This window comes from Rhyacophila brunnea, unplaced genomic scaffold, assembly GCF_057557595.1.
Source record: "Rhyacophila brunnea isolate RB1 unplaced genomic scaffold, BYU_Rbru_1.0 scaffold_1, whole genome shotgun sequence".
NCBI classification, from domain to species: domain Eukaryota; kingdom Metazoa; phylum Arthropoda; class Insecta; order Trichoptera; family Rhyacophilidae; genus Rhyacophila; species Rhyacophila brunnea.
Window position 1 is genome coordinate 35,789,878 of NW_028232751.1, and position 25,434 is coordinate 35,815,311.

At 31.2% G+C, this 25,434-nt stretch overlaps 1 protein-coding gene across 1 annotated transcript in view; it reads left to right on the forward strand.

The window, feature by feature from the left end:
- The first annotated feature begins 7,876 nt into the window (after positions 1 to 7,876).
- LOC147079718 (DNA-binding protein D-ETS-3-like) overlaps positions 7,877 to 25,434 on the forward strand; it is a 207,558-nt gene continuing 190,000 nt past the window's right edge. Inside the window, exons 1-2 of the mRNA XM_085943576.1 lie at positions 7,877 to 7,966; positions 14,321 to 14,721. Coding sequence (XP_085799702.1) covers positions 7,962 to 7,966; positions 14,321 to 14,721 — 406 coding nt within the window. The 5' untranslated portion in view covers positions 7,877 to 7,961. The remainder of the gene's footprint in view (positions 7,967 to 14,320; positions 14,722 to 25,434) is intronic.

Below are 25,434 nucleotides of genomic sequence, written 5' to 3' on the forward strand. Positions count from 1 at the left end.
CTCCTGTCAATGGTATTAATTAGTATTTCTCTAATTGTGTTTACTGGGTGTCTAGTATTTAGAGAGTTATTTTGGTTTTCCTTGGGTGAGTGCCTTATTTTTCAGAAGCCTTTGGATACCAAAATAGTGTCAGTTGGCGAGGTTGGTCACTTCATTTGTATTTTTGTGGGACTCGAAATAAAAATAAAAAATACTCAAAAGTATCACCACTTACGATAATGGTGCATAATTACCTGAATTAATTAATGTACACTTGTTACTTGAAAGTATGTAAGTCCATTGAATTTACTTCGGTATTATTTAATGGCTGAAATATTTCTCAAAATGAATGGAGAAATACAATGTATTATAAAAAACTAACGGCTAAGCTAGTAAGGTCAATTATAGTACTTTTAGATTATATGAAACACATTATATCAATTTAATATAAGTCATGCATTTTGTGTAATAAATTGACATAATAGAAATTAATAACAATCGATATATTATAAATGTACCTAAATTTAAAAAAAAATGAATATGCGCATTGAATGATATAAACCTAATTATCATTACAAGATTTTTAAATATGTTCACAACAGCAGTTAATAATAATATTACTATGCTCGATAATGCTATTATACTGAATAAGATCGGTGTTATAAAGCTGTATCAATATTATTTGTGACAAACTGTAGCGTGTAGACAATCCGCCATAGGTCTACGCTCCGTAGCAGATACCTGGCGTAGTACCTGCGCATTAGTCAATATCTATCAACGCAGTTATACATATTTTGTCTTAGTAATTATTTAACCATTAACTGATTTTACTTTTATCGTTAATTAACTTTTAATATCAAATAGGGACAGCTATTTTTATTATGACTTAATAAGTAATTTATAAATATTTTACACATAAAGGGCGGATGCAGTGACGATTTAAGGTGCGTGAAGGCTCCAGGCTTTGATCGATTAAGATTTCCCCTGTAATAGAACGAACCAAAATGTTAATCTTTGTTTTACTTAAATCCGTATTTTAGTATGATAAGCTGCTACTAGATGTTAAAAATACAGTTGTAATAAAGTTAGGTTTCATTTTTTTTACACTTAAAATATTGTAATTATCAAAAATATTTACCTGTATAAATTTTTGGCACCGTTTTATGATGAAACGATTACATCATGTATTTAAAATAAAACCGTTTTACATATTCAATGCAATTACATACCTACCTAACGTTGTTTCTTTCTATTAATTTTTTTATTAATTTTCTTTTGTTGTGGAATTTTGAGTGAGGGAGTAATCTATGAAAAAATATAATTTCACAAAAAAATCGTTAATGAAAATATCCATAGACAAACAAAAATATCTTAAAATATATAAATAACTATCATACTTCTTATATCTACATCACGTAGCGTGAATAGAGTGGCTGTGGGCCTGCCACATTAGTAAGAAAGGATGATCAGTGTGAAAATGAGAATAAGATCGAATCGGAGCATTGGAAGAATTAATAAAATGGATGATATCAGTAATAAATGGAATAAACATAATATTATGGCCAGTAGTGGATGTTGATAAGTTTAAAAAAGTATATTTTTCGCCATCAATAAAATGCCTGTATAAATATGTATTTATTTTTTTTATCGTAGAATATATTTTTTACGATAACCTGGCGCTATGCCCAATGGCATGTGGTATTTTTTGAGTCACCGACGCCACAAAAAATGTCAATCGATGCTGCAAAGCTCGGAGACCGGTATGACGACGCACTGAAAAGAGCGAGTTGCTGTCATGGGGGGATTTATCATATCTATCCGTGGTCGATTCATCCCGCGAAGTGTATCTTTTCACGGGGGCGGTGGGGTGAGCAAAAGGGCGGCATCCCCTGCGAAGCACGCCCATGGGCGGAGCTTTCCGCCACCTGCGAAAGCCTCTACCCCGAGGGTAGGAAACTCTGCCACTAGACCGATATCCGATACCAACATCACAATACCTATTCGATAAACACAAGTGAAAATCTTCCCGTTCCGATAGCCTGACAAATTTTGGACTCTCCTTCGGGATGCTTTTTTATCGTTCGACCCATGTTATCGGAGATTTCTGTGTGTGAATTTTATCTATAAATACATTTTTATACTTGGACTCATTCTTGTAAACATTTTATACGATTAATTGAAATAATTTTTTCTACGTGTTATATGCTTACTATATATCTTTTCGGTGCATAGTTAGACAACAAATATAAAGATATTCAACAATAATACAATAAATAAAATGAATACTAATACATCGAAATAGTACATAGATACTAATAATTAACTATAACTAATAATAAATCCTTTTTTTCTATATTAATTCCTTGCAGTGCTTCTTAAATCAGTTTTTTCCACATTTTTAAAAATACGACATAACTGGAAAACTTCCCACTTCCAACGTAATAAAATGTAAACAAACAATTTATTATTCAACAGTAGATAGCTACTTGTAATACTTTTACTGTATGCTATTGTTTGAATAGTATGTATAATAAAGTTATATGTGGCATACCAATGAATACAAACATACATTTTTAAACATTACGAAAATCTATTAAAATATATGTATATATTAAAACAGTGAATAAATATAGAAAACTTGGGACTTTGAAACAACACGAGTGCAACATCTGATGCATATTTTATAGGAGTTGATTCTTGACTGCAGGCATCGCGACGGACGATAATTCAGATCATTCAATTTGAGATAACGTTGGTAAGAAAAATCTTTCATTAATCTCTACTATAACATCTTTATACGTATAATACTTGCGACTAGGTATATAACTTAAAACACTTTTTATATTATGTTTATTAAATGTATATATTATTGAATCAGTACTTACATACCTAAATAATTATTATTATTCTTTCAATCGAATCGTAATATTTATTTGATATCTGTGACGGATCATTCTACAGACAAAGGGGTCAAATATTTGGACCTAGGATTTGCATTAAATTATGACCTTCAATGGTATCCTAAAAACAAATCATCGTGTGTGTATTTTAAAAAGTCTTTCATCGCTGAAGACGCGCTAGGCGCGTAACCATTGGATATTTAAATGTTGTAATTAATTAGTAATTACCTGGTCAGCAGTGAATGCAGTGAATGAGCAAAAAAATAATTGAATCATAAAATGAGAACTATTTTTCATAACAAAACAAAGTCTTAAGTCACGTCTTTCTGTGGACAGGGGGGAGCATTTAATTTGTAAACAATAAAATGCCTATTGTGACAAGTATTAACGGCCCACTACGTGGTAATTTAGCCAATGATCTTAATTATAAATCATATCTATAATCATCATTATCAGCTTCTTACTTCCTTCGATCAGTTCTCTAGAAATATCCGTATTCAATGTCCATGTCATTGGTAGCTAAATAAAGCCAGATTTTCTTGACTTGTCTCTTGCAGTTTCAATTTAGTTTCAATTGAATTGTTTGACATTACTCTCTTTACCGGTCCATTGTTGTTCCTAGTCAGCGCATTCTCCCAATCGGGCTATACCCCTTACAGACTATAGAACTCAGTACTGTATCTTCTCATTCAATTATTGTTTCCATCCCTAATTGGCTCATAAATACGGCAAATATTTTTTCTATTAAAATTGTTCAAGATTCATTAATTTCACATCCATAACCTACAATACCAAACTTAAGATGAAATATTTTATGTAAAATACATAACTTGATAACCACAGCATCTAGAATATCACATTTTTTTTATAAAATATCTTAAATCGAATGCCATTCATCCATACAATTTAGCCAAATAGTTTGGTGTATATCTATGGCTGCAAATTCATGTACGTTCAATCTACAATTATATTATGTTGTTATTAATTAGTTAGTACAGTATTTCATAAAATGATTAAATATAAAATCTTTTAATGTGTATATCTACGACTAGGTAACTAAGCTAATGAAACTTCATATTATAAACAATACATACATAAAATCATACACAAAATACATAATAATTATTAATGAACTATTTTTTAGATAAAACTGAATTTGTTACAATGATCACAATATTAGACAGATTTAATTAATTGTAGTAGGGTGTGTAGTTAAATTTATAATTAATATGACATGCAATGGTAAGAAAATATTATTATATAGATATTATAGAGCACAAACATCATCTACCCATGGTACTTGATGCCATAAAGATAATATAAAGCGCCTAGTTTCAAAAGCCCCTAAAACGGTTTTTGAAAATTTTTGAGTTAGATATGTAGTTAGATGGATATTTTGTGACCTATATGATGGCCAAAGATTGAACATTAAAAAACGCCAATATTCTTCAATACGTGTGATCAAAAATTAGCGTAAATTTCAAAACCCGTTAAAATGGTTGGGTATGCTTTACAAATACCGCTAAAATGGAAAGCCAAAATACTCCTTATAATGTAACGAATTAAAAAATAAATACATCAAGTTCACAGATTTAATAGATATGATTTTTTCTCATTTTTCTCAGATCTACCTAAAATCGTTTTAGGGGCTTTTGAAACTAGGCGCTTCATATGCCATTTCCATGAATCCTGGTCATTATTATGAGTACATATGCTATCAATTTAAGTTATTGACAAGTGTTATGTACACGATACTATAATAGTTCAAAGAGTCAGAATGAAGAAAAAAATACAGGATATAGATATTTGTAGGACAGTTTGGCAGACAATCGTGAATGGTTTCAGTGGCAGACGGTTTATCATAACAATAACAAATATTTAATAGAAATGATAATTTTTCATTGTAAAATTAACCCGAGAGTAACACAGGAAGTTAAATGCACGTTTATTATTGCTGTAATTATTATTACCAGCAATTTCCAACAATTTAGGATAGATAGTAAACATAAAAATATTGATACAACAACTTACCATGTTTTATAAAATTATAACTAGTTGTTATTTATTTTTAGTTTTTATTATCTGGCTATTCCTTTTACCACTGCAATGTTGAACTAGTAAGACTTAAAGATACGTTTCATTATATTATTATGTAAGTAAGATAGATAATGTGTTTATAATGAGTCAAAAAGCTACCATCTCGAGCTCAGCGTATTTACCTCCTACTTTTATTAACAGCAAGAGAACAATCAAAAAATATGTGTGTGACTTTATCATAAAGATTGTCTTTTTATATTTTATAGACAGACATATTTATTAGTTAAAAATAGTTTTATTAAATCGCAATTTTCAGTGAGGTGTTTTTATTTATTTATAATCTCCAAGTTACAGAAAATGTGTAACATGAAAAGTCCCCATTTCATATCAATTGTCAATAAAAAATATACTCTATTATAATCATTATTTTTTATATTCTAGTAATTATTTAATTACTACAAAAGCTAATAATAAGATGTAAGATAATAATATAATCTTACATTTTTTAATTAATTAAGTAGTAATAACTAATACAGTGGCATACTTAATTTCAAATAAGTCTAAAATGTAATTTACAGAATTTAACGTAATACTGATATTGTTCAGGTATGGGCTTCTTGACAGGACAGGAAAATTATTGTAAAAGATAATTTACTCATCGCTATATAATATATTATGTAAGTTTTAATTATACCACAACTATTAATTTTCTAAATCTAGCATTTTTTATTGATTACTAGCTGAAGTACCCGGCTTCGCACAGGGTCGCTTCGTGGTTATATTTATCTTAGATATTTAAAAAATAATAAGAAGTAATTATTTTTTTAATATTAAAATATCTGTGCATTACAATATGGCAACATGAAAATAATTCTAATATGAGTAATAGTCAAACAAAAGAACACTAAATTAAAATCGAATCCAAAATATGAAAACGTTATTAATTTTATTAATATGTAGTAAAAAAAAATCACAATTGGATGGAACAAACAAACAACAAACTTTGTATTTTATATAATACCAATTTAGAAACATTTGCAGATGTGTGCACAACAATTGACAAAAGTTTCATCGCAATCGGATGAATGGTATAGGAACGCATACGAATAGAAGAAGATTGTTGTACTAATTCAGAAACCTTCGCGGGCGTGCGCACGACAACTCACCAAAGTTTCATTGCATTCATATGAATGGTATAAGAACGCATACGAATAGAAGAAGAAGAAGATGGTTGCACTAATTCAGAAACCTTCACGGGCGTGCGCACAATTGGTCAAAATTTCATCGCAATCGGATGAATGGTATAAGAACGCATATAAATAGAAGAATAAGAAGATGGTTGTACTAATTCAGAAACCTTCACGGGCGTGCGCACAATTGGCTAAAATTTCATCGCAATCGGATGAATGGTATAAGAACGCATACGAATAGAAGAAGATAGAATGGAAGAAAAAGAAGAAGAAAATGGTTGGATCAATTCAGAAACCTTTGCGGGCGTGAGCACAACACTTGATCAAAATTTCATTGCAATCGGATGAATGGTATAGGAACGCATACGAATAGAAGAAGAAGATGGTTGTACTAATTCAGAAACCTTCGCGGGCATGTGCACAACAACCGGTCAAAATTTCATGAATGATATAAGAACGCATAAAGAATAGAAGAAGATAGAATAGAAGAAGAAGATGGTTGTACTAATTCAGAAACCTTTGCGGGTGTTACCACAACAACTGACGAAGGTTTCATCGTAATCGGATGAATGGTATAGGGACCGTACGAATAAAAGAAGAAGAATGAAGGAGAAGAAGAAGATGGTTGCACTAATTTAGAAACCTTTGCGAGTGTGCGTACAATAATTGACGAAAGTTTCGTCGCAATCGGATGAATGGTATAGGAACCATACAAATAAAAGAAAATAGAATGAAGAAGAAGAAGAAGATGATGATTTTTCTAATTCAGAAACCTTCGCGGGTGTGTATACAACCACTTACCAAAAATTCATCGTAATCCGATGAATGGTATAGGAACGCATGCGGGACAGACAGACATTCATTTTTATATATAATATATAGCCTATACTCTTCGCGCAAGTGCAAGCAATAAGTTGACAAAGTTTTATCGCAATCGGATGAACAGTATGGCAGCGCATAAAACACGAACAAACAAACAAATATTTATTTTTATATTATGGATATTATTATCTGGGAAGGTTTTGTCTCTACGAGATTTAAATTCCTCACTCAACTGGTGAAAGAAAGATAAGGCGCTGGCCTTCCACCCGAGAGTTCTGGGTTCGATTCCCGGTGAGGACACAATATTTATGTGATTTTCTCAAAGCCTGGGTGTTCGTGATTTTTCAAAATTACTAACAACCACCTCGTACGAAAAAGCAAGGACATGGTTATTAATAATTCTAAAAAAATGTGTAAATATTTTAATGTAACGAATTAATAGGTACGTTATGGATTTGTTTAGAGAGCCATTTAAATATGTCATGTAATTGAATTTACATATTAATACTTTTCATTTTTTTTGTAAATAAAACCTTACTATCAGATATTAGATGCCTGTATATTAAAATACACTGGGTAACCAAATGTTATTTAAAGATTTAAATTCGTTTAAAGTTGTCTCTTGGTTGTGTCACATACAATTTTATAATTCGTCAATTAGATCGTAGTTACTGCAAGATATCGATATCATTATGGATAATCTCAGTGCTAAAACTCCTAATAATGCGATAAAAAGTGACTGTAGTCCCGTTGTATTCGTAAATGGGTCGCGACGCATTTCCCTCGTACCGGATACAGTCAATTTGGCCACTATACAATAAGCGGGCTGTCTCTCCATCGACTCAATTCCCAGTTCTTGCGTCGGCTCTACCATCAACACATTACTAAGTGTTCACCAGTTTTTTTTTTTTTTGAAACATCGCTCATCTCAACTAATTAACAGTAGTTACACACCTGGGTAGTATGTGATATAAGTGCAGTGTCAATTTTGCAAAATAAAATTTCCGAAAATCTCATAAGGAACGGCTTTATCATGAGGTATGCGCAAAACAACTTCCGGTGTTTATATTTAAACTAATGTACATATTCTGTTTGTTACTTAGAACACTAAAAACATATCAAAGATATTTTATATTACAATAATTCCAAATCATTTTTTGTGTTTATCTAATGTTCAATAATACAAAAGTTTATAAATAGTTTTTAAATTATTTTATTTATACAAATTTCTATGCTAAAAAAAGTTCTTTCGCGTCAATAGATGTATTAATATAAATGTGAAACGATAATATATTATATATACATATTATGTATATAATATTGTAGTTGGTATACAAATTTCAATCATCGAAGTGTAATCAATTGAATAACGCAATGATAATTATTTGTTTAAAATTAGTTCAGAATTTGTTACTACTCTGGTCATAGTTTTTTTAATATTGCATAGTTGAATTATGTATTTAAATTGAAATTAAAGTTAATAAATTAATAAATAATTTTTCATTTAAGTACTTAGTAATTTTTATATTTCAATTTTATTTAAATTATATAATATAACTAATTTTTATCTATAAATATCATAGCAGGTAATAAAAAAAATAACTATGTAGGTAAATAGTGTAAATAACTATTTATTAAATGTATGATAAAGAAGTGTTAACATTATAAAATAACAATGTATATAACTTTCCACTAAAGCCGTATATTATGTAGTAGGCAATATACTAGTTACAGATAGAAAAAAATATTGTGTATGAATAGAAAGACATTTATTAATATTTAAAACTTTTCCATAATCATAAAATCATTATATAAGTAGATATTTAATATCAAAAAGATCCTTTTGTTACATATGCCAATCCAGTACAATGTTAAATGTAATACAAATTACTGATTGTTATTTGAATCTAATTGTATTATTAATATATCTGTATTATAAAGCTAAATTCCAACTTTATTTCTCAGTTATTTAAAGTAGTCGTCAAATAGTAAATTATTTTCCAATTACATTGTTGAACTTCGATTCATATAAAATGGTCTATGCTCATCTCTTGTGCTGACTAACGGTTTATTTTGATACAGTACTTGTTAAAACTAACTGCTCACATCCGATTCATTGCTAAATTGCAATGTGTCGAAAGCTTTTAGTACGAGTAATCAATCAATTAACTCCTTTAATTTATAAACGTTACATAAATTATATTTGCTCGGTGATTTACCGTGTCCCAAGGAAATATCTTAACTATGTATATCCGGGTTACGAGTTGCCAGGTTCATGTCTGTTCCTCAACCGGCGGTCTACGACTGGCGGACTTATTATAATAAAGTAAAAAAGTTTCTCATCCGTTAGCATACTTTGTGTACGAATAAAAAGGAGAGAATCTACTTAAATGTCTTCTTATTTGATATAATTGGACTGCGTCGTACATTTATAAACTGAACAACATTTTTTAGAAACGAACGGTTTATATTCCTTTGAATATTTGAGTAATGGTGTTTAAAATTAAAAACATTCGATAGACCATAAACTAATATATCTGGCGCATTATATAAATGCAATATAATTTTATTTCCTTTAAAATCTTAACCATCGGTTTATTAGAGTACCTATATGCTTTATAACTTTGCACTTTTTATTACACTGATATGTCTCTTTGCCCGATTATCTCACATAAAATTCGATCAAATGATATTTACTTGTATAAATGTGTGTAGTGATAAAAAAATTAATCGATAATATAAATGTTAAAAAAATAATTTTAGAATAATATATAAAATCATTTTCATCCTATTTTATATCGTAAAAAATACTCGTACATACGATAAGATCTTTTATTTTAGGACACAATTGTTGTACGACCGATAGTCATTAGTATTTAGTTTCACAGGTCAACACTGACATAAAAATTTTACTCATTAAAAAAAATCTGTGATTTAAGGGAAAATAAAGAATACATTGCAATAATACGTCTTTCATTCCAGCAAAAAAATCGACAAATATGTATGTTCTTCACTTCGCTGATGTTGCCGTTGCGTATTGAAATACTTGATAAGAAACTGTGATAATAACCGATGGATATTGAACAATGTAGAATTCTTGGGAGAACTATACCGTTGAGTAATGCTAGGATGATCATTCGACATAGTACCTACCTATAGTACCTAAGTTTTTCTTGTGCCATCCCTTCGGGGGTCGGCCGCCAACAGGGCGATTTTTACCTTATTAACTGCTGTCCAGTTCAGTAAATCTGCAATTGTACTAATCACAGAGATGCTTAAATCAAAATGGTGCATAATATTACTTTGTCATGTTTACCGTCAACTTTGTGTGACTATTATAGTTATATGTATCCGTAATGTAGGCGAATTACTGTAGTGCTGTTTAATTTAATAAAACGCATTTTTTTGTAGTACTTATTCAACTTTTAATCAATAAATTAGGACCGGTTTCGTCCGCCTCAGAGGGACATTTTCAATTGAATTACGTAGAACTTAGAGTTGAAAATGTCCCTCTGAGGCGAACGAAACCGGTCCTAATTTATTGATTAAAAGTGGAATAAGTACTATAAAAAAATGTGTTTTATTCAATTAAACAACGATACAATGCAGTTCTACCATGAATTGACAGTTAACAAAATAAAAGAATTGCTGTAGTTTTCTAGTTATAATATATGCAAAAGATCTAGGTCAATATTATATTGATATTATTTCATTAGGTTATAAACCAGTTAAACTTTTATATTATGATTATTTAAATAACGAAAATGAGTTTTATTTAAACTGATTAGTAATTATGTTATACTTAAAAGCTAAGTGCTACTTATAGTCAAATCCAGATATAGTGTATGAAACCCAACCATCAGCACTCACTTTTTGGATTCAAATAATATACAATGTTGATTGAAAAATAAAATAAATATATTTTTTAAAAATGGAAGTAAAATTAATAAAAGATCCTTTACTTATGGGTGCATAGTAAATATGAATATATTATAATACTAATGGTTTTATTGGATCGTTGGTGGTCAAAATAAAATTAATCGTTTAAAAACTGGATAGTTTAGACATGGCATGACTTTTGTTACTCGGATAGATTGGTGAATTTAATTAACTTGACCGCTGAGCATGATTCTTTTCGTTTTGCAATGCATACCTATAACCGACAATTAAGCGTTATAAAAATACCAATTTAGCACTTTAATTAAACTTACTTTGGCGCAACCAATATAAAATTTTGCAGGGTCATATTTAGTTTATTGTTATCGTAATTTTGACACAACCTATGTACAGGCTCACTGGTAAACTACAGAATAAAAATTATCGCGACATTTATATTTTGATCAATGGTATCTCGTATGCTGATACCTATGTAGTTGTACGTTTTGTGAGATATTCATATTTGTATTTTATATCTATTTATATATTATTTGGGTCATTGCAATATATGATATAATAGATTATCATTTCGAATAAAGAAAAGAAGTAGGAGTAGCCTCAGTTTTTTCAAAATAAGTTTTATTGTATAATAACATTGAACACGGCTTAATACACGTTGTGTCCAAAGCAAATGCCGAATTATTATCTAAATTTATCTTATACTTAAAAAAAGATGGAGAAAAAGAAATGAAGTTGGAAAAACGACTTACCTAACGTTTTTATTGGTTTTTCTCTAATTATTTCAATAGTTTAATATGAGATCGGGAACATGAAACACCAACATTATTATCTTCATGTACTTAAGGTCTATGTATATTGTATATTTTAACTTTGACCGACAACCATAACAAAAACGTTTTTATGCCTCCTGTAAAATTTGATTTGTGTAGGTTAAGTCCTTTTTTCTTTAACAGTCGATTGATAATGGCCTCTCCAACGACCCAACGACATTGGAAAACGAAAAACAAAATATCAAATGGTCAAATTAAAAAAAAAACTACTTATAGCTGACATGTTTGGCTGCTGTTTGACATTTCAGTATTATTATTATTATTAGTAGGTATGCAGTATGCATTTTGTTGTGACTATTATAACAATGACAGTTTAGTGTATTTGGATGTTTACAATGCAGCTTGTCCTGTTATATGCTATTTCAGGCATAAGTCGATCACTTTCAGTGTTCAATATGGGTGACATATTATTATTAAGTAAGTTAAGTCATAACAATCTTAATTTTTTTATGTTTATCCTGGCAATATCATTTAAAAATATAGAATTGAGTTTTTAAGTCAATCTAAAATTATGCTGCAATACTTACGGTATTTGAAAGATGCGGGCGATAACAAGATGAAATTTGCAATGCATAAATCAGGAATGCACAAAGACTTACAGATAATAATTTAATCATTAGTCTTTTTTGCAGCTTTTTTCATAATATATTGGGGATATCTTTCCAAGAGTTTTATCACACTTATAATTTATTCAGTGTAGAGATTTATTTCTTAGTGCTACAATCACTTATTTGAATAATGTTCGATTTTACACAATGAAGTAAGTATATTTATAATTCAATGTTTAATACCAACTTAACACCTAACTTCAATACAAAACAGATATATATACTTCATATTATATTTTCGTATTTTCTGACATAATATCGGTCATTTAAATCGGTTTTAAAAGAGAGACTTTTTGTTGATCTTACTATATCTACGAAATACATAAAAAGACGAGACGGTATGTATATTATTCCAGTATGTTTATTGAAATTAAAATGGGCACTGCTACTAAAATTTTAGCTGGGAGGTACTTAATATTCTAGTTACAGAGTTATGTAGTTAAGTTTTGGGTGTTAAAAGTGTATTATTCTAACTACCCATTATGTGATATGGGTATGGATGACATGATGGAAATGACTCTAAAGTTTTATATATAAGTAGGTATATATTTTTTGCAAATAAGCACATTCAAAAAAAATATCCGATTCTAATAAGATCATAATATCATGGGCCTCCACAGAGTGAAGGTTTGTGTTAACAGATTTTGTTTTTACGAGAAATGGATATCAGCCACTTGCCCCACATATTAGGTCCATACTCTGACTCATATACAAATTTAAAAATAATATGTGTACCTATAGTCTGTATTCTATAAACTGGCGTACACGTCACACGGAAGGCATTGTGCCATCGCATTCAACTGTTCAAGTTTTCAATGGGAGGGAACGAGATGGATGGTGAAGCGGGGGAGGGGGGGAACCGGCACGCCAGCTTATAGAAGACAGACTCTACCTACTTGTCAGACCCAGGATTTGAACGTGGGACCCACGATGCTATATGCCGACGCTTAAGCCTCGCGGCCATCGTGGGTGGGGTGGTATGGAATACGATATAACTTAATTATTTATTCTTATTAAATTTTTCTTCAAAATTCCTTGTACTGACACGGTGACTAAATAATGTTGAAATCATCGAACGAATGGGAGAGGACCGAGCGTAGTCTGAAAAACAGAAATCTACAGTACCTCGGCTACATTATGAAAGGACAAACGTGCAATATTGTAAAACTCGTTAACCAAGGTAAACGCAGCAGAGGAAGAAGCAATATTTTTAAATTGGTACGAATGCATATCTACCGAAGTGTTACGGATAGAAGATGATAGGACAAAAATCAACCTCAGATACAGGATGGTATGATAAGATGACGATTAATTAAAATAAAAGGAAATATAATATTAAGATAATTAATTAATTAATGATCGAGGCCATTTTCGTCTGCATACTTATATAAACATTATTTTTAAATTGTGATAAAGCGCATAGTAATATATTATTTTGTTGTATTTATCTTTGTAGCAATATTACATAGAAAACAAAAATCTTCTCAATATCGGTTTATTTTAATAAAACATATTCAGTGTAAGAGGACAAAATAGCGATTCAATACAGTTTGTTAATCATTTGTTTACTTTTAGAATGCAATAAAATACAACGTTTTTATTATAAATGAACTTAGTATAATATTCCATAATATGTCGGTATATATAATAGGTAGTCATAATTATTACAAAAAAAAATATAACAATTTTAGTAGATAAAATAGATATAAAATATTACGCCCACGATGGCCGTGCACCTAACGCGTCAGCTTATAATGCTGTCGGTTCCAGGTTCGAATCTTGACTCGGGATAATAAACATATTATTTTTAAATATATTATCTGTGGAGTCAGAGTATGGACCTAATAGGTTGAGCAAGAGGCTAACATCCATTTCTCTGTTAATACAAAACTCTGTGGATGCCCATATAATCTTCTTAGGATTGGACATGGTCAAAATATGAAAATTTTGATGTAGTGCAGTAAATGAATGTAACTATATTCTCAGGATTATAGTTTTAAATATATATTTAGATTACATCACGTTTCAACGATTTTCATACTGTCATTTTTTTCCAGACTCGAACGCTCCAAGTACGAAAAATATCGTCCCCAACGCACGAGGTCACAGGCGAACATGTACGAGAGCAGTTGTTCGTACGGCGGCGCCCTTGAGCTCAAAAGAGGCGCCCTAAAAGAAGAGCCATGGGCAGCCGGTGACTGGCCCCCTTATCGCCTTCACCAGTCCACCTTCGAGCAGCTCAAGCAAAGCGTTGAGAAGGCCAAAGCAGCCCTCCAGGATAGGTCTGGCTTCTTAGGCACGGCGAGTGCGTTTAGTGACCTCTATGGGGGGAACCAACGCATCAGTGATCACTTAGGACATGATATATCAGGCAATTCTTTGGGATTTAATCCGAGGACTTCTGTGCGAGCCGAAGAATCTTCGTTGACGACGCTGGAACAAAAGACCAAATCTCTCGGTGAGTGCAATCCATTTAATTGACTACGTTATTATCATTCTCATATAATTTGGCATCATGCCACATTGATGGTAGATACATACATTATTCCACGTGTATATCTAAATTTTCCGCGTACGGGTGAGATCTACTTGCTTTTACTAAACTATAAGACCTCTAAAGTATATTGTCTGCCAGTGAAGTTTTAAACTAAATTCGCTATTTTATAAAAAAGCATAATTGGTAAATATTTGCGTTATACTTGACTGTAATTAATAATATCATTTATTAATTTAACTGAATTTTACATGGTAGAACTTTTTAATGGTACTACACTCTAACTCCAAACACACATTGAAAAATAACATGTGAATTTTTGCCCGATCCTGGATTCTAATCCGAGACCTGCGACATCATAAATCCGATGCTTAGCCGCTCTGTCATCGTGGACTTCATAAATAACTCAAATATTGTATAATTATTATCCAAAACTTGATTTCAAAATCATGGTTTGCCTAAAACGCTTAAGGCTATACTTCAGTTGAGGCATGGTCTAAAAAGATCGTGGCTAGGCGATGCGCGGATTGTGCAAATGACGCGTGCCGAACGAAATATAATTTATCATAAAAATCCAACATGCGTCCATCTAATGTTATCTTTATTGTTATATTACTACTAATAATAGTATATTCATTGACATGTTTTCTTTTTTAAGTACATACGTAAAGTTTTTTTAGTCATCTTTACACGATTTAAGAATATTTTCATCCGGCACCATGACAAAACAAATCGACGTGCGGACACCTCTACTGTCGGTTTCCGATTGGCGAATAGTGAGAAATTTCGTCGCACCTACTGTTGAAAATTATTTGCCGTTTCACTGAAGTACGCTCTTAAGATTATTGACGAAAATTTGGGACATCTCACCTATTAAAATATATGTTTTTATATATTTAATATGTTTAATATTTGCACGGAGCAAGTCAAGATTCGGCATCCATTGAATTCCGGCCAACGTGTTTTACCAATTAAGCCATCCGTGACATACCTAATCACTATGAAATTAACGAATAGCAATGGCTATCTTTTGTTATCGTGAATCGAGGTATCAACAATAAGTGGGTACTTTCCTTGATTCCTGGATAGCGTAAGAGTATTCCTAAATTTTATTTTTAATATGTCATGCACTATTAATTTATAAATATACTATTTTTATTAATCAATGAATAATTACTTAAGATAATGACGTGATTTAAATGCAAAACGTAACGTGTTCAGTATAAGCGAAACAGGCTTCTTCGCCATTCGCTTATTCGACAATGAATAGTGTTGCCATGGCCCCCACAAGAGGGAGGGCTGACTTGGCTCTATCCTAGGGGCCTGGGCTCATGGGGGACTAAATAAGTGAGATAACACACACATCACAAATTTTCTCAAATAGTAGGTACGAAAAGTCGCCTGCGGTGCTATTTTTCTTGAAACCGCTTCACCGTGGAGCATTTAATTACTAATAAATTACCACATTTAAATAACATGCTAATTATATCTAATGGCCTCCTAATGAGGACACAACAGCTCTGCCGTCAGCGGTAACTGAGTTACCTAATGGTTATATTTTAAAATATGTGGCTGTGTGATGTAATTTTTAAATGTGTCATTACTAGATAACTCCATAATTCAACTGGATGTATTAAAAAATCACTAAATACCAACAATTTTACGGTGAACTCATTTGGAAAACGCTACTGTAGAGCATCACACTGCCTTTAACCTAAGCCAAATCTTGGGGCCCGCTTCAGGATGTGGGAGCATGAGTGTTGCTATAAAGTTGAGAATGTATTTCCATTGAAGTAATACTATACTACCTAAATCAATAATCTTACTTCGCTTCTTCGGATACAGAAATAATTAAAATTGTGTATATTATAGGCACCAAAATATTAAAACAATAATAAAAATAATAATAAAATTGTAGCATATACGATATATTATTACATTATTAGAAATTAATACTAAGTACCTACAATTTTACAGTACCACTGTTCCATTGGTTCCACTACAGTTATTTATTATTTCATGATACTACGTGCAATTATATTTTTTGTGTAACTTTGAATGTTTCTGTTAATTTATTTTAAAGGTTATAGAATTTTAAGCCATTGGGAATGTTAAAAATCAAGTACATATTTAAATACATACCTATCTTATTTATTATCAAATTAATTTCTAATTTAATATCCTATCTCAATAAAATGCAACTTACTATTTTTTTTTAATTCGTATAAACAACCGTTTTAGCGTAAAACCACTGATCGATGAAAATAATTTTATTTGGATTGAATGCATTTTGATATCGATCAGTAAATTTTCTTTCGTAAACAAAATCGTTCAAATTACATGTAGCCAAAATTGGGCCGGTAATAATTCATTGAATTCATCGTTCATTCTTTGAACATTTTTAATTTTACTACCTTAGCATATTTACATCTTGTCATATGGCTATCAAACAACAAAAATATATTGTTGCCAATACGCCATAAATGCAAGGTGATGTGTCACCTATGTGTATAGTACATTATCATACGTATATGTGCATACCCCCACGATATACGACGAGGGTTTCCGATCGCAGGCTCTACGCGCTGTGGAAAATGTATTTAATTGTGACATCGGGGGGGCTTATTTTGAGTCTGCAGGCGTCACGCATCATGCCGCCCTGGGCGCCGCGTTGGGAGGGAGGGTTGCCATGGCGACCGGAGAAGCCGCCCTCTATCCTCGCGGCGCCGCCCATTCGATCCCGATGCGCTAGATTACATCTCAATATCTCTCTCTCCCCAAACCCTCCTGCACAAAGGCATGCAATAATTATTTATCAGTCAACCTACTTGATGTGCCATCAAATATAATCTATACAACATACGTATTTACTTACTTGCCGTGTCCGGAATCATGTCACTTCCCTGCGAAGATTGCAGCGGAGATCACCAAATCATTTGCCTTCAGAAGATTTTCTTCATTGCATTTGATTCCGATACGAGGACAGACCAGCCTATAAATGACGTCCTGCACTTCACCATAATCACAGTTAAGATGCGCTTTGTCTTCAGTTTTTTTTTTGCATCTTAGAATAGTAAATTTGAGCTCATTCAATAGCTTACAGAAATCGAAAGGCAGTTTGTACACAACTAATTATAAAATGTGGCTATTTAAATTAAATACAACCAATGGGACTACATGGATACACAAACAACACATAAGTCTTCATGCAATCACCTATTGAAGGTCGGCCACCATCATGGTGATATTTGCTTCATCATCTACTAATCGGAATTGTTTGGTGGAACTGCACTCGTCCCAACACAGAGGTTTTTTTGAAGCCACTGTGCGCCGACTTTTACAGTTGATATTTCTTTGAGTAATGCTGAACTTTTGTCCTCTCACGATGAGACTGAGTTAGTATAATTTTCTGATTTTCTTGTTTTGAGACTGTTAATTTAAGGAATTTTGTGTATGCGCCTATACAGCCACATCTAGAAAGCCTTAATTATCCGTGACATCTCTTGGATTAAGTCCATAGTTATCCATACCCGCATGCCATATATTTATATAATTGCTCTTTTTAATTTCGATAATGTTTGTGAATCATCAATAACGTTTTTTTCTACAAACAGCTGGTCGCCAAGAAATATTTATTCGGTTTAAAATACTGGGCACTCAGCAAACATAATGAGACAGAGGTGTGATATATTAGTGAAAAGAGAGTCTTGAAAAAAATTCGGAGCTGTCAAGGAAAATTACATTTGGTAGTCGAGATAATAATAATGATGAGCTATATTCACTTTCTATAGGATAAAGGGTTAAACATTCACGCTGTAAAAAAAACCCGCAAAAATCACAATGGTTTATTCACTTACGTAAAATGCCGGAGGAGCTACCAGCAAGGCAAATTTGAAATAGTTGAAAATCGGTTGCGTTGCATCGCCTGAGAAGGAGACAGTTTCTTTAAGAGGTCAAGACACCCCTAGGATTGTAGAACCAAAAGCGACGATGGCTGGACATTTTAATTTACGCTCTAATGTCGAGAATGTGAACATTTGCAATGTAAAGATGTCTTCAAAGTTATTTATAATGATTTTTTTTTCAAACCGTTGAGCCAAGGCCCACGATACACAATACTAGTACATTCATTAAAATACCCCATGTAAATTTTACTCTAACCCGGGTTTTGAATACACAATCCACAATGACTACGTATCAAACGTACCTACTATCCTCTATTTCCAGGTGGGAGTGTATGTCAATATTATTATCCTCACAATATTTGAAATACAGTTTTCACAAAACAAACTTTATTAAATAGGTACTTACCTATACAACATATTTTGCATTCGATGTTACACTAATGTGTGAACTTCAGAAATGTCTCTTGAAGTCTTAAGCTATCTTAGACATAATTTTTGGGCAATTTTCGGTTGAAAATTATATTTATGTTTACTGTTATTGCAAACTACACGCGTATTTTTTATCGTATTGTGTCGTAAATTTTATAATACATACAAATGAAACTTTCACATAAATATTGATGTGCCATGTTCAACATTTGTGAACGTGGAGCATTTTTTTAGATATAAATACAATGCAATTTCTAATTCAAAATAAAAAGCGGAATGTTTAATTAGCGATGAATATTGGATTGGTAAGTAATATATAACGACATAATTTTAACATGGATTTCAATTGAAATCTCAAAAAACCAGCGCTTTCCGATTAATCCAACTTATGTGTCAGATTCAGATATCTTCTACGATATTGTAATATTTAAAAGTACGTACCTACAAAATAATGTTTTCCAACCTTCTCACCACAGTGAAATTTTACATATTTGTCTGTCGGTCTAATTTTTATATTATTAAAAATGTAATAAGATCGTTTAAATATTTTGACATTCATTTCGCTAAATAAATAATCCAACTAGAATAGAATTTTCTATTACTTATTGACTATGACATGGTATAAAGTAATGAGATTTGTTTCAATAAATACATTTATTATTTAAATAGGTTTACACCTTATAAAACCGCTAGATGATCAACAACCCTTACAAATTTGTCATCTACAATCAAACCAAATATATTATTACAATGCATGTCAATAAACCACCAATTTATTTGGAGCTTATACTCGGCAATATAAAATTAAATATGCCTAAGAATATATTGAATGAAAATAATTGTCATTACTTAGCTTTCAATCACAACATCATGTTTAGTTAATCATCTCACATGTAAGGACATATTTTAAAATATCTTATTGTACCTACAATTATATATAATATTATGTATTATTTATATTTGATAATATTGAAATATTCAACGATTTGAAAATAAAGTGACCTATCAATTTATTAAAAATTATTTTATGCGTTACCATGGTATCAATTTAATTTTTACGATAAAGAAACTATCCACATTTAATGGTTTCATTTAACGTTATTTAGTTAATATTGGTCGTTACAAGCAATCGGAGGTTCCAGGTTCAAGTTTCGCAGACTCGGAAATATGTATCTCGTATAGTAGTATGTATATATTATAATGTAGCATCAACCGAAGAATGTGTCCACATCATAAATATTTTACATGTTATCTTTATTTTTACTCCCATCTCATAAAAAAGGGAATGAGCTAATGACTAATATTGTATTAATTAAACTAACGTTTACGTGGTGTTACCACATTATAATAGTTTCTAAAGTACGTATATTGTAGATTAATATTTTATTATCTACATGCAAATTATACTCCGTACTGAGCCTATCCTCTTGATGTATGCCTCTGTCGAATACTAGTGTACGTTACATGCAAGGCAGTTGTATCAGATCATAAACATCTTGGATTTTGAATCACGTATGAAGGTTTCGTACCTAGATGATCCCTTTCTGCTTACGTTTCTGTGTCCATCTATTCATTTGATGGTGGTTGCAAGGCGCAGTCACTCATCTTAAAACCTCCTTATTGGTGACATAATGAACCCAAAAAATAGTCGATCCAGTCATATCTCGAATGGGAACTTTACCTGCTTGATATGTCTAGTATAAAATGTTAAAACACATTAAAAAAAATAAAACAATTCTAGTCCTCTAATCACATTATATTTATCATAAATATTGAACGTTAGCTGAAGTACTCGGCTTCGCACAAGGATGCGTCATTGATCGATATATATGTTTGTATATAATTATCTTACTTACCAATAGTAATTACATTTTTCAACATCAAAATAACTGTATCTAGGCGTAGAATAATTCTGATTGCAATAAAGTCAAACAAAATAACGCCACAATAAAAATCGAATCCAAAATATGCAAACTGTATTATAATTTGTGGTAAATATTAAGAATTGGAAGGAATAAACCAACATACTATATACAGATACAGATACCCATGCGTAAATCAAATATTTTAAATTACTTGTATAATCACAGTCATGGCCATGCGGATCAAAACTGTTTCCTCTTACCTGGTTTATCAGGTGACAGTATCAAGGGCTGCAACTAGACGTAGACATTTTCAGTGATATGATGTGTATTATGTTATTTAAATTTTATTTTTATAAGCATTTCTTTCTAATACAAATCTTCACTTTGTATTTTTATTATGCATTCGTTATATTTTAATTAAATTTCATGTTGTGATTAATAATTGGTTGTGTATTATGCAACATGTTTGAAATAAATCTAATTAGTTGACCTTATTATATAGGTTATTTACAAAATAAAGAGAGAATATATACCTAACTGATTTTAAAGATAAAAGTAATTTATGTTATTGTGTATTAAGAATAACAAAAAAAATATGAACGTAATACCTACAATTTTCAGTTTTCTTTCGAGGTTCTTTATAATCTTTTTTTCTAACAACTTAAATGCATCAGGCCTTTTAACTTTTTTCAGGCACACCACTTAGATGTGGCACAATAAAAATAAATCTGCCGGTGCCACACGGGGGAAAAACAAAAAAAAAGGAACCTTTTTTATATTCTTTTCTCTTCTCCCCGCGCCGCTTCCAATCTGACAAATATTACGACATCGAGAGATAGAAGGTAGCTATTTACCCTGACAATGGGAAGGAGAGGAGTGACTGGTGTGGGAACGTCTTCCAAAGTCCTTACATACACTCGTAGAAGTCGAAACAACAAAAGGCGTTCTATTTTGAAAAGCCGGGGCCGACCTGAGTACGGGGACTTCCGGCGCTTCGCCATTACAGTTTCCGCTCCCGCCATTTTTCAATTACAAAAGAAAACAATGCGCGCGCTCCGACTCTTCTCTCATTGTCTCTTTCTCTTATTTATCCTTTTCTTTCAGCCTTTTTCTTCTGCTCCCCTTTCTTTATTCCAACTTAAAAAATCTTTTTTACCGATGATATAACGTTTTTTTTTGTTCAGGTTCGGTTGCGCTACTGCTATTCGTATACGCGTAATTTCAGTACGCGTAAATGACTAACTGTACATAACTAATAATTATTATCAAACGACGTAATATTACACTACTAAAATCTCCAAACAATACGTGAGCATATTAGAATGAATTTTAGTTTGAAAGACCCCATGAAAATTATATAATTAAAGTCAATTATTTTTTTAAATTAAAACACTTGTTAACACATCAAATTAAAAAAACTTATTTCGCAAAATATAATATTGGTAAGGACTATTTTTGGCTGATTAAGAAACCATTTTTAATTTAGTTGTGAGGATCAGTTTGTTGAGGATGCCTAATTGATCAAACTAGTCCTGAACGTTATTATACTATATTGCATTTAGTTATATTTAGGATTGACAGTCAGTGGCATTAAAGTAATATCAGATTTTATTAAACAATTAATATTTAGATATTTCATATATCTGTAGTGATATTAGACTTGTATAAATTGTCAATATGATGCAAAATAGTCTAAAAAATCATAGCCCTAATATTGTAAGCGTCAAATGGACAATGTAGTCATCATAATTGCTCCAGAAGTACCATATGGCTAATACGAATTGATATACAATGTGGAGTAAAAACTTTAAAAGGTGTCACCAATAATTAAAATTCGCCTAACTTACTTTAAATAATAATTTATGTATCCGCATGCAGATATGCGTTTAGCGCGATATAAGAAACGAGAAACCCCTTCAAAGTGCCACGATTCAAGATTCTGGTTGTGAATGACATGCATTTCATTAATTTTAAATGCCTTATGGTATCGAAAATTTACTGAAAGTAATAATAATTATGCATCATTGAAACAATAGCTGATCGGCCCAACTAAATTCTGGAAGGACTTCAATCCCATTAAATCGATAGTCACTACATATACCATAAGTGGCTAGAATTGTAGTGATATCACTAGGGAGCGGATTTATATGCAACAAAGAACATAATTATATGCATGCACGTTTGCACTTAAAATCAATAAAATATGCACTAAAACCGAAAAAATATGCAGTTAAAAATTTACATTTTTTGTAGGAAAAAATTGTAAATACACACTTTACCCAATTTTACTGCCAAAAAATCGAACAACTAGTTATAATCTTTCAACATAATAAGATAACAAAACAAGAAAACATAAATAATCAATATAAAGTTAATCAATTATTACAGTTTTCAAAATAATTTTTTCACAACTACAAATAATTGAATAATAAATACAATGTAAATCAAACATAACTTTAAAAAACAAAAACGACACACTTAACAATTCCTTAATAATATTTTCTATTTTTTGTCCGAAAAAAATAAGTTACAATATTTTTTTCAATATTATGTATGATCTGGCATAAAATTTTTCCGCATATCTGTTTATATGCGGAAAACGACCACTCAACGTCTACAGAGGTGATTGGGTAAAATTTAAATAAAAGTGCCCGAGTTGACTTCACTTTTTCTCATAAATCCACAGCTCGGAGATGGCATTAAAAATGCAAGTGCATCTTAACTATCCACCTTCGTAACTTAGTTATATTTCGATGAAATAATTTAATAAAACTAAAATTATCAATGCAAAATCTCTAAAATATGCATTTATTTATGAAATATGCACTAATGTCTCAAATATGCTCTAACGTCTCAAATATGCATTTACATGCACAATAAAATTTTATTTTTGGATTCTGCGTCTTTCAAACCAGATTTCTGTGCAACTCTCATAGCTGTGCATACACCCTAACAAAACATGCACTAGCATATAAATCTGGCTCCTAGATATTACTATGTTTTAACGGTATCAAATATTTTTAATAGATCTATAAATATTTATGATTTTAATATATAATATAATAATTCAATCTTATTGTACGACTAATTGTTTGTCGCATCGTTTTGTTATATTTAAATTACCCGTTTACCATGCTAGTTGGCATAGATCACATAATTAACGCATGTATTATATTAGTTTCGTATATTAAGTTTGTTTTTAATTTAATTTGTAACGATAATAATACATAAAATCTGTAGGAATAGAACCACTTTGAAACTATGAATTTCCCGGCAGTAAAATTTTATATAACATTCGTACGTCGTTTGCCCATCTGTAAAAAAGCGTTAGTCAAATAGACAAATTAACATTTTTTTAAATTACCTTTTCGGAGCGTAAAATTTCATGAGACAAGATTGCTTTGTGCTTGGTTGTTACGTTAATTGAAAGATATTTAAATTTCTCTTTACAGAAAAATAATTAATCAAGTAATTGTTAAAAATTCAAAAATCTTCGCCAAATTCTTCCATACAACTAACATTAATTTTGCGATTGGTCATGCATTATGTTTGCAAAGATTTTGAACTATATGTACGTATGACATACTGTTGCTTGCAATTTTTTGAGTTTATTTTTAAATAACGTATATTTTGCGTATAAAAAATCTATGCATACAGTGTCACATTTACTAAAAAATAATCTCTAATGCATAATAACACACTTTATGGACATTTTAATATCTCCCGTAAGCTGTAAGAGAATACAAGAATTATTATTTACCTTACCATAACACTTACTAATGGTTTTAAACTTTCGTTACGTTTCTTGACAATTAGGTGCATAAATAGAAACCCCCGCTGTTATTCATTTTTGGTGCTAATAGAGATGCATAATCAATTTAAATTATCAAGCATTCGTAGGGGCTGAATTTTTATTGTTCCTGTAAATTAAGCTCATTTGTAACAATCTATTCATGGAAACGAGACGTTCGTGTGCTAATCGCTATTACATGTTTGGAGAATAAAATAACTATTACCAGTTTGTTAACATCGTATAGTAAAAATATATGAGGTAGGTGGTACGTGGAAATTCTCGATAGATATGCCTACGCCGCGCGTTCTGGTTTTTAGGGACCATGATCATCATCATTTTGGACTCGACAATTCTCCAGAAACTTTGTCCATTTCGGGCGATTTAGCGCTTTCACTTTGCAATTCTTTTAACCCAGTATATTTAAATCTTGAGGGTCGTAGGTCACCTTTGCTCTTAAGATATTTTTTTTCTGCTCTCACAAATGATGGTTTCCAATTTAACGTCTTAAATAATTTTAATTTAAATGCACCTTTCAATTACCTATATAGTCGAAGCCATGATCTCTTCTGTCAGAACTATTTCCTTGTGTCAGATGCAAGACTAATCAATGCACTCCCCAAAAATATATACTACATTTTTTGTTTTTAAATAATTAAATAAATAAATAAGTGTCCTGTTTCACTAT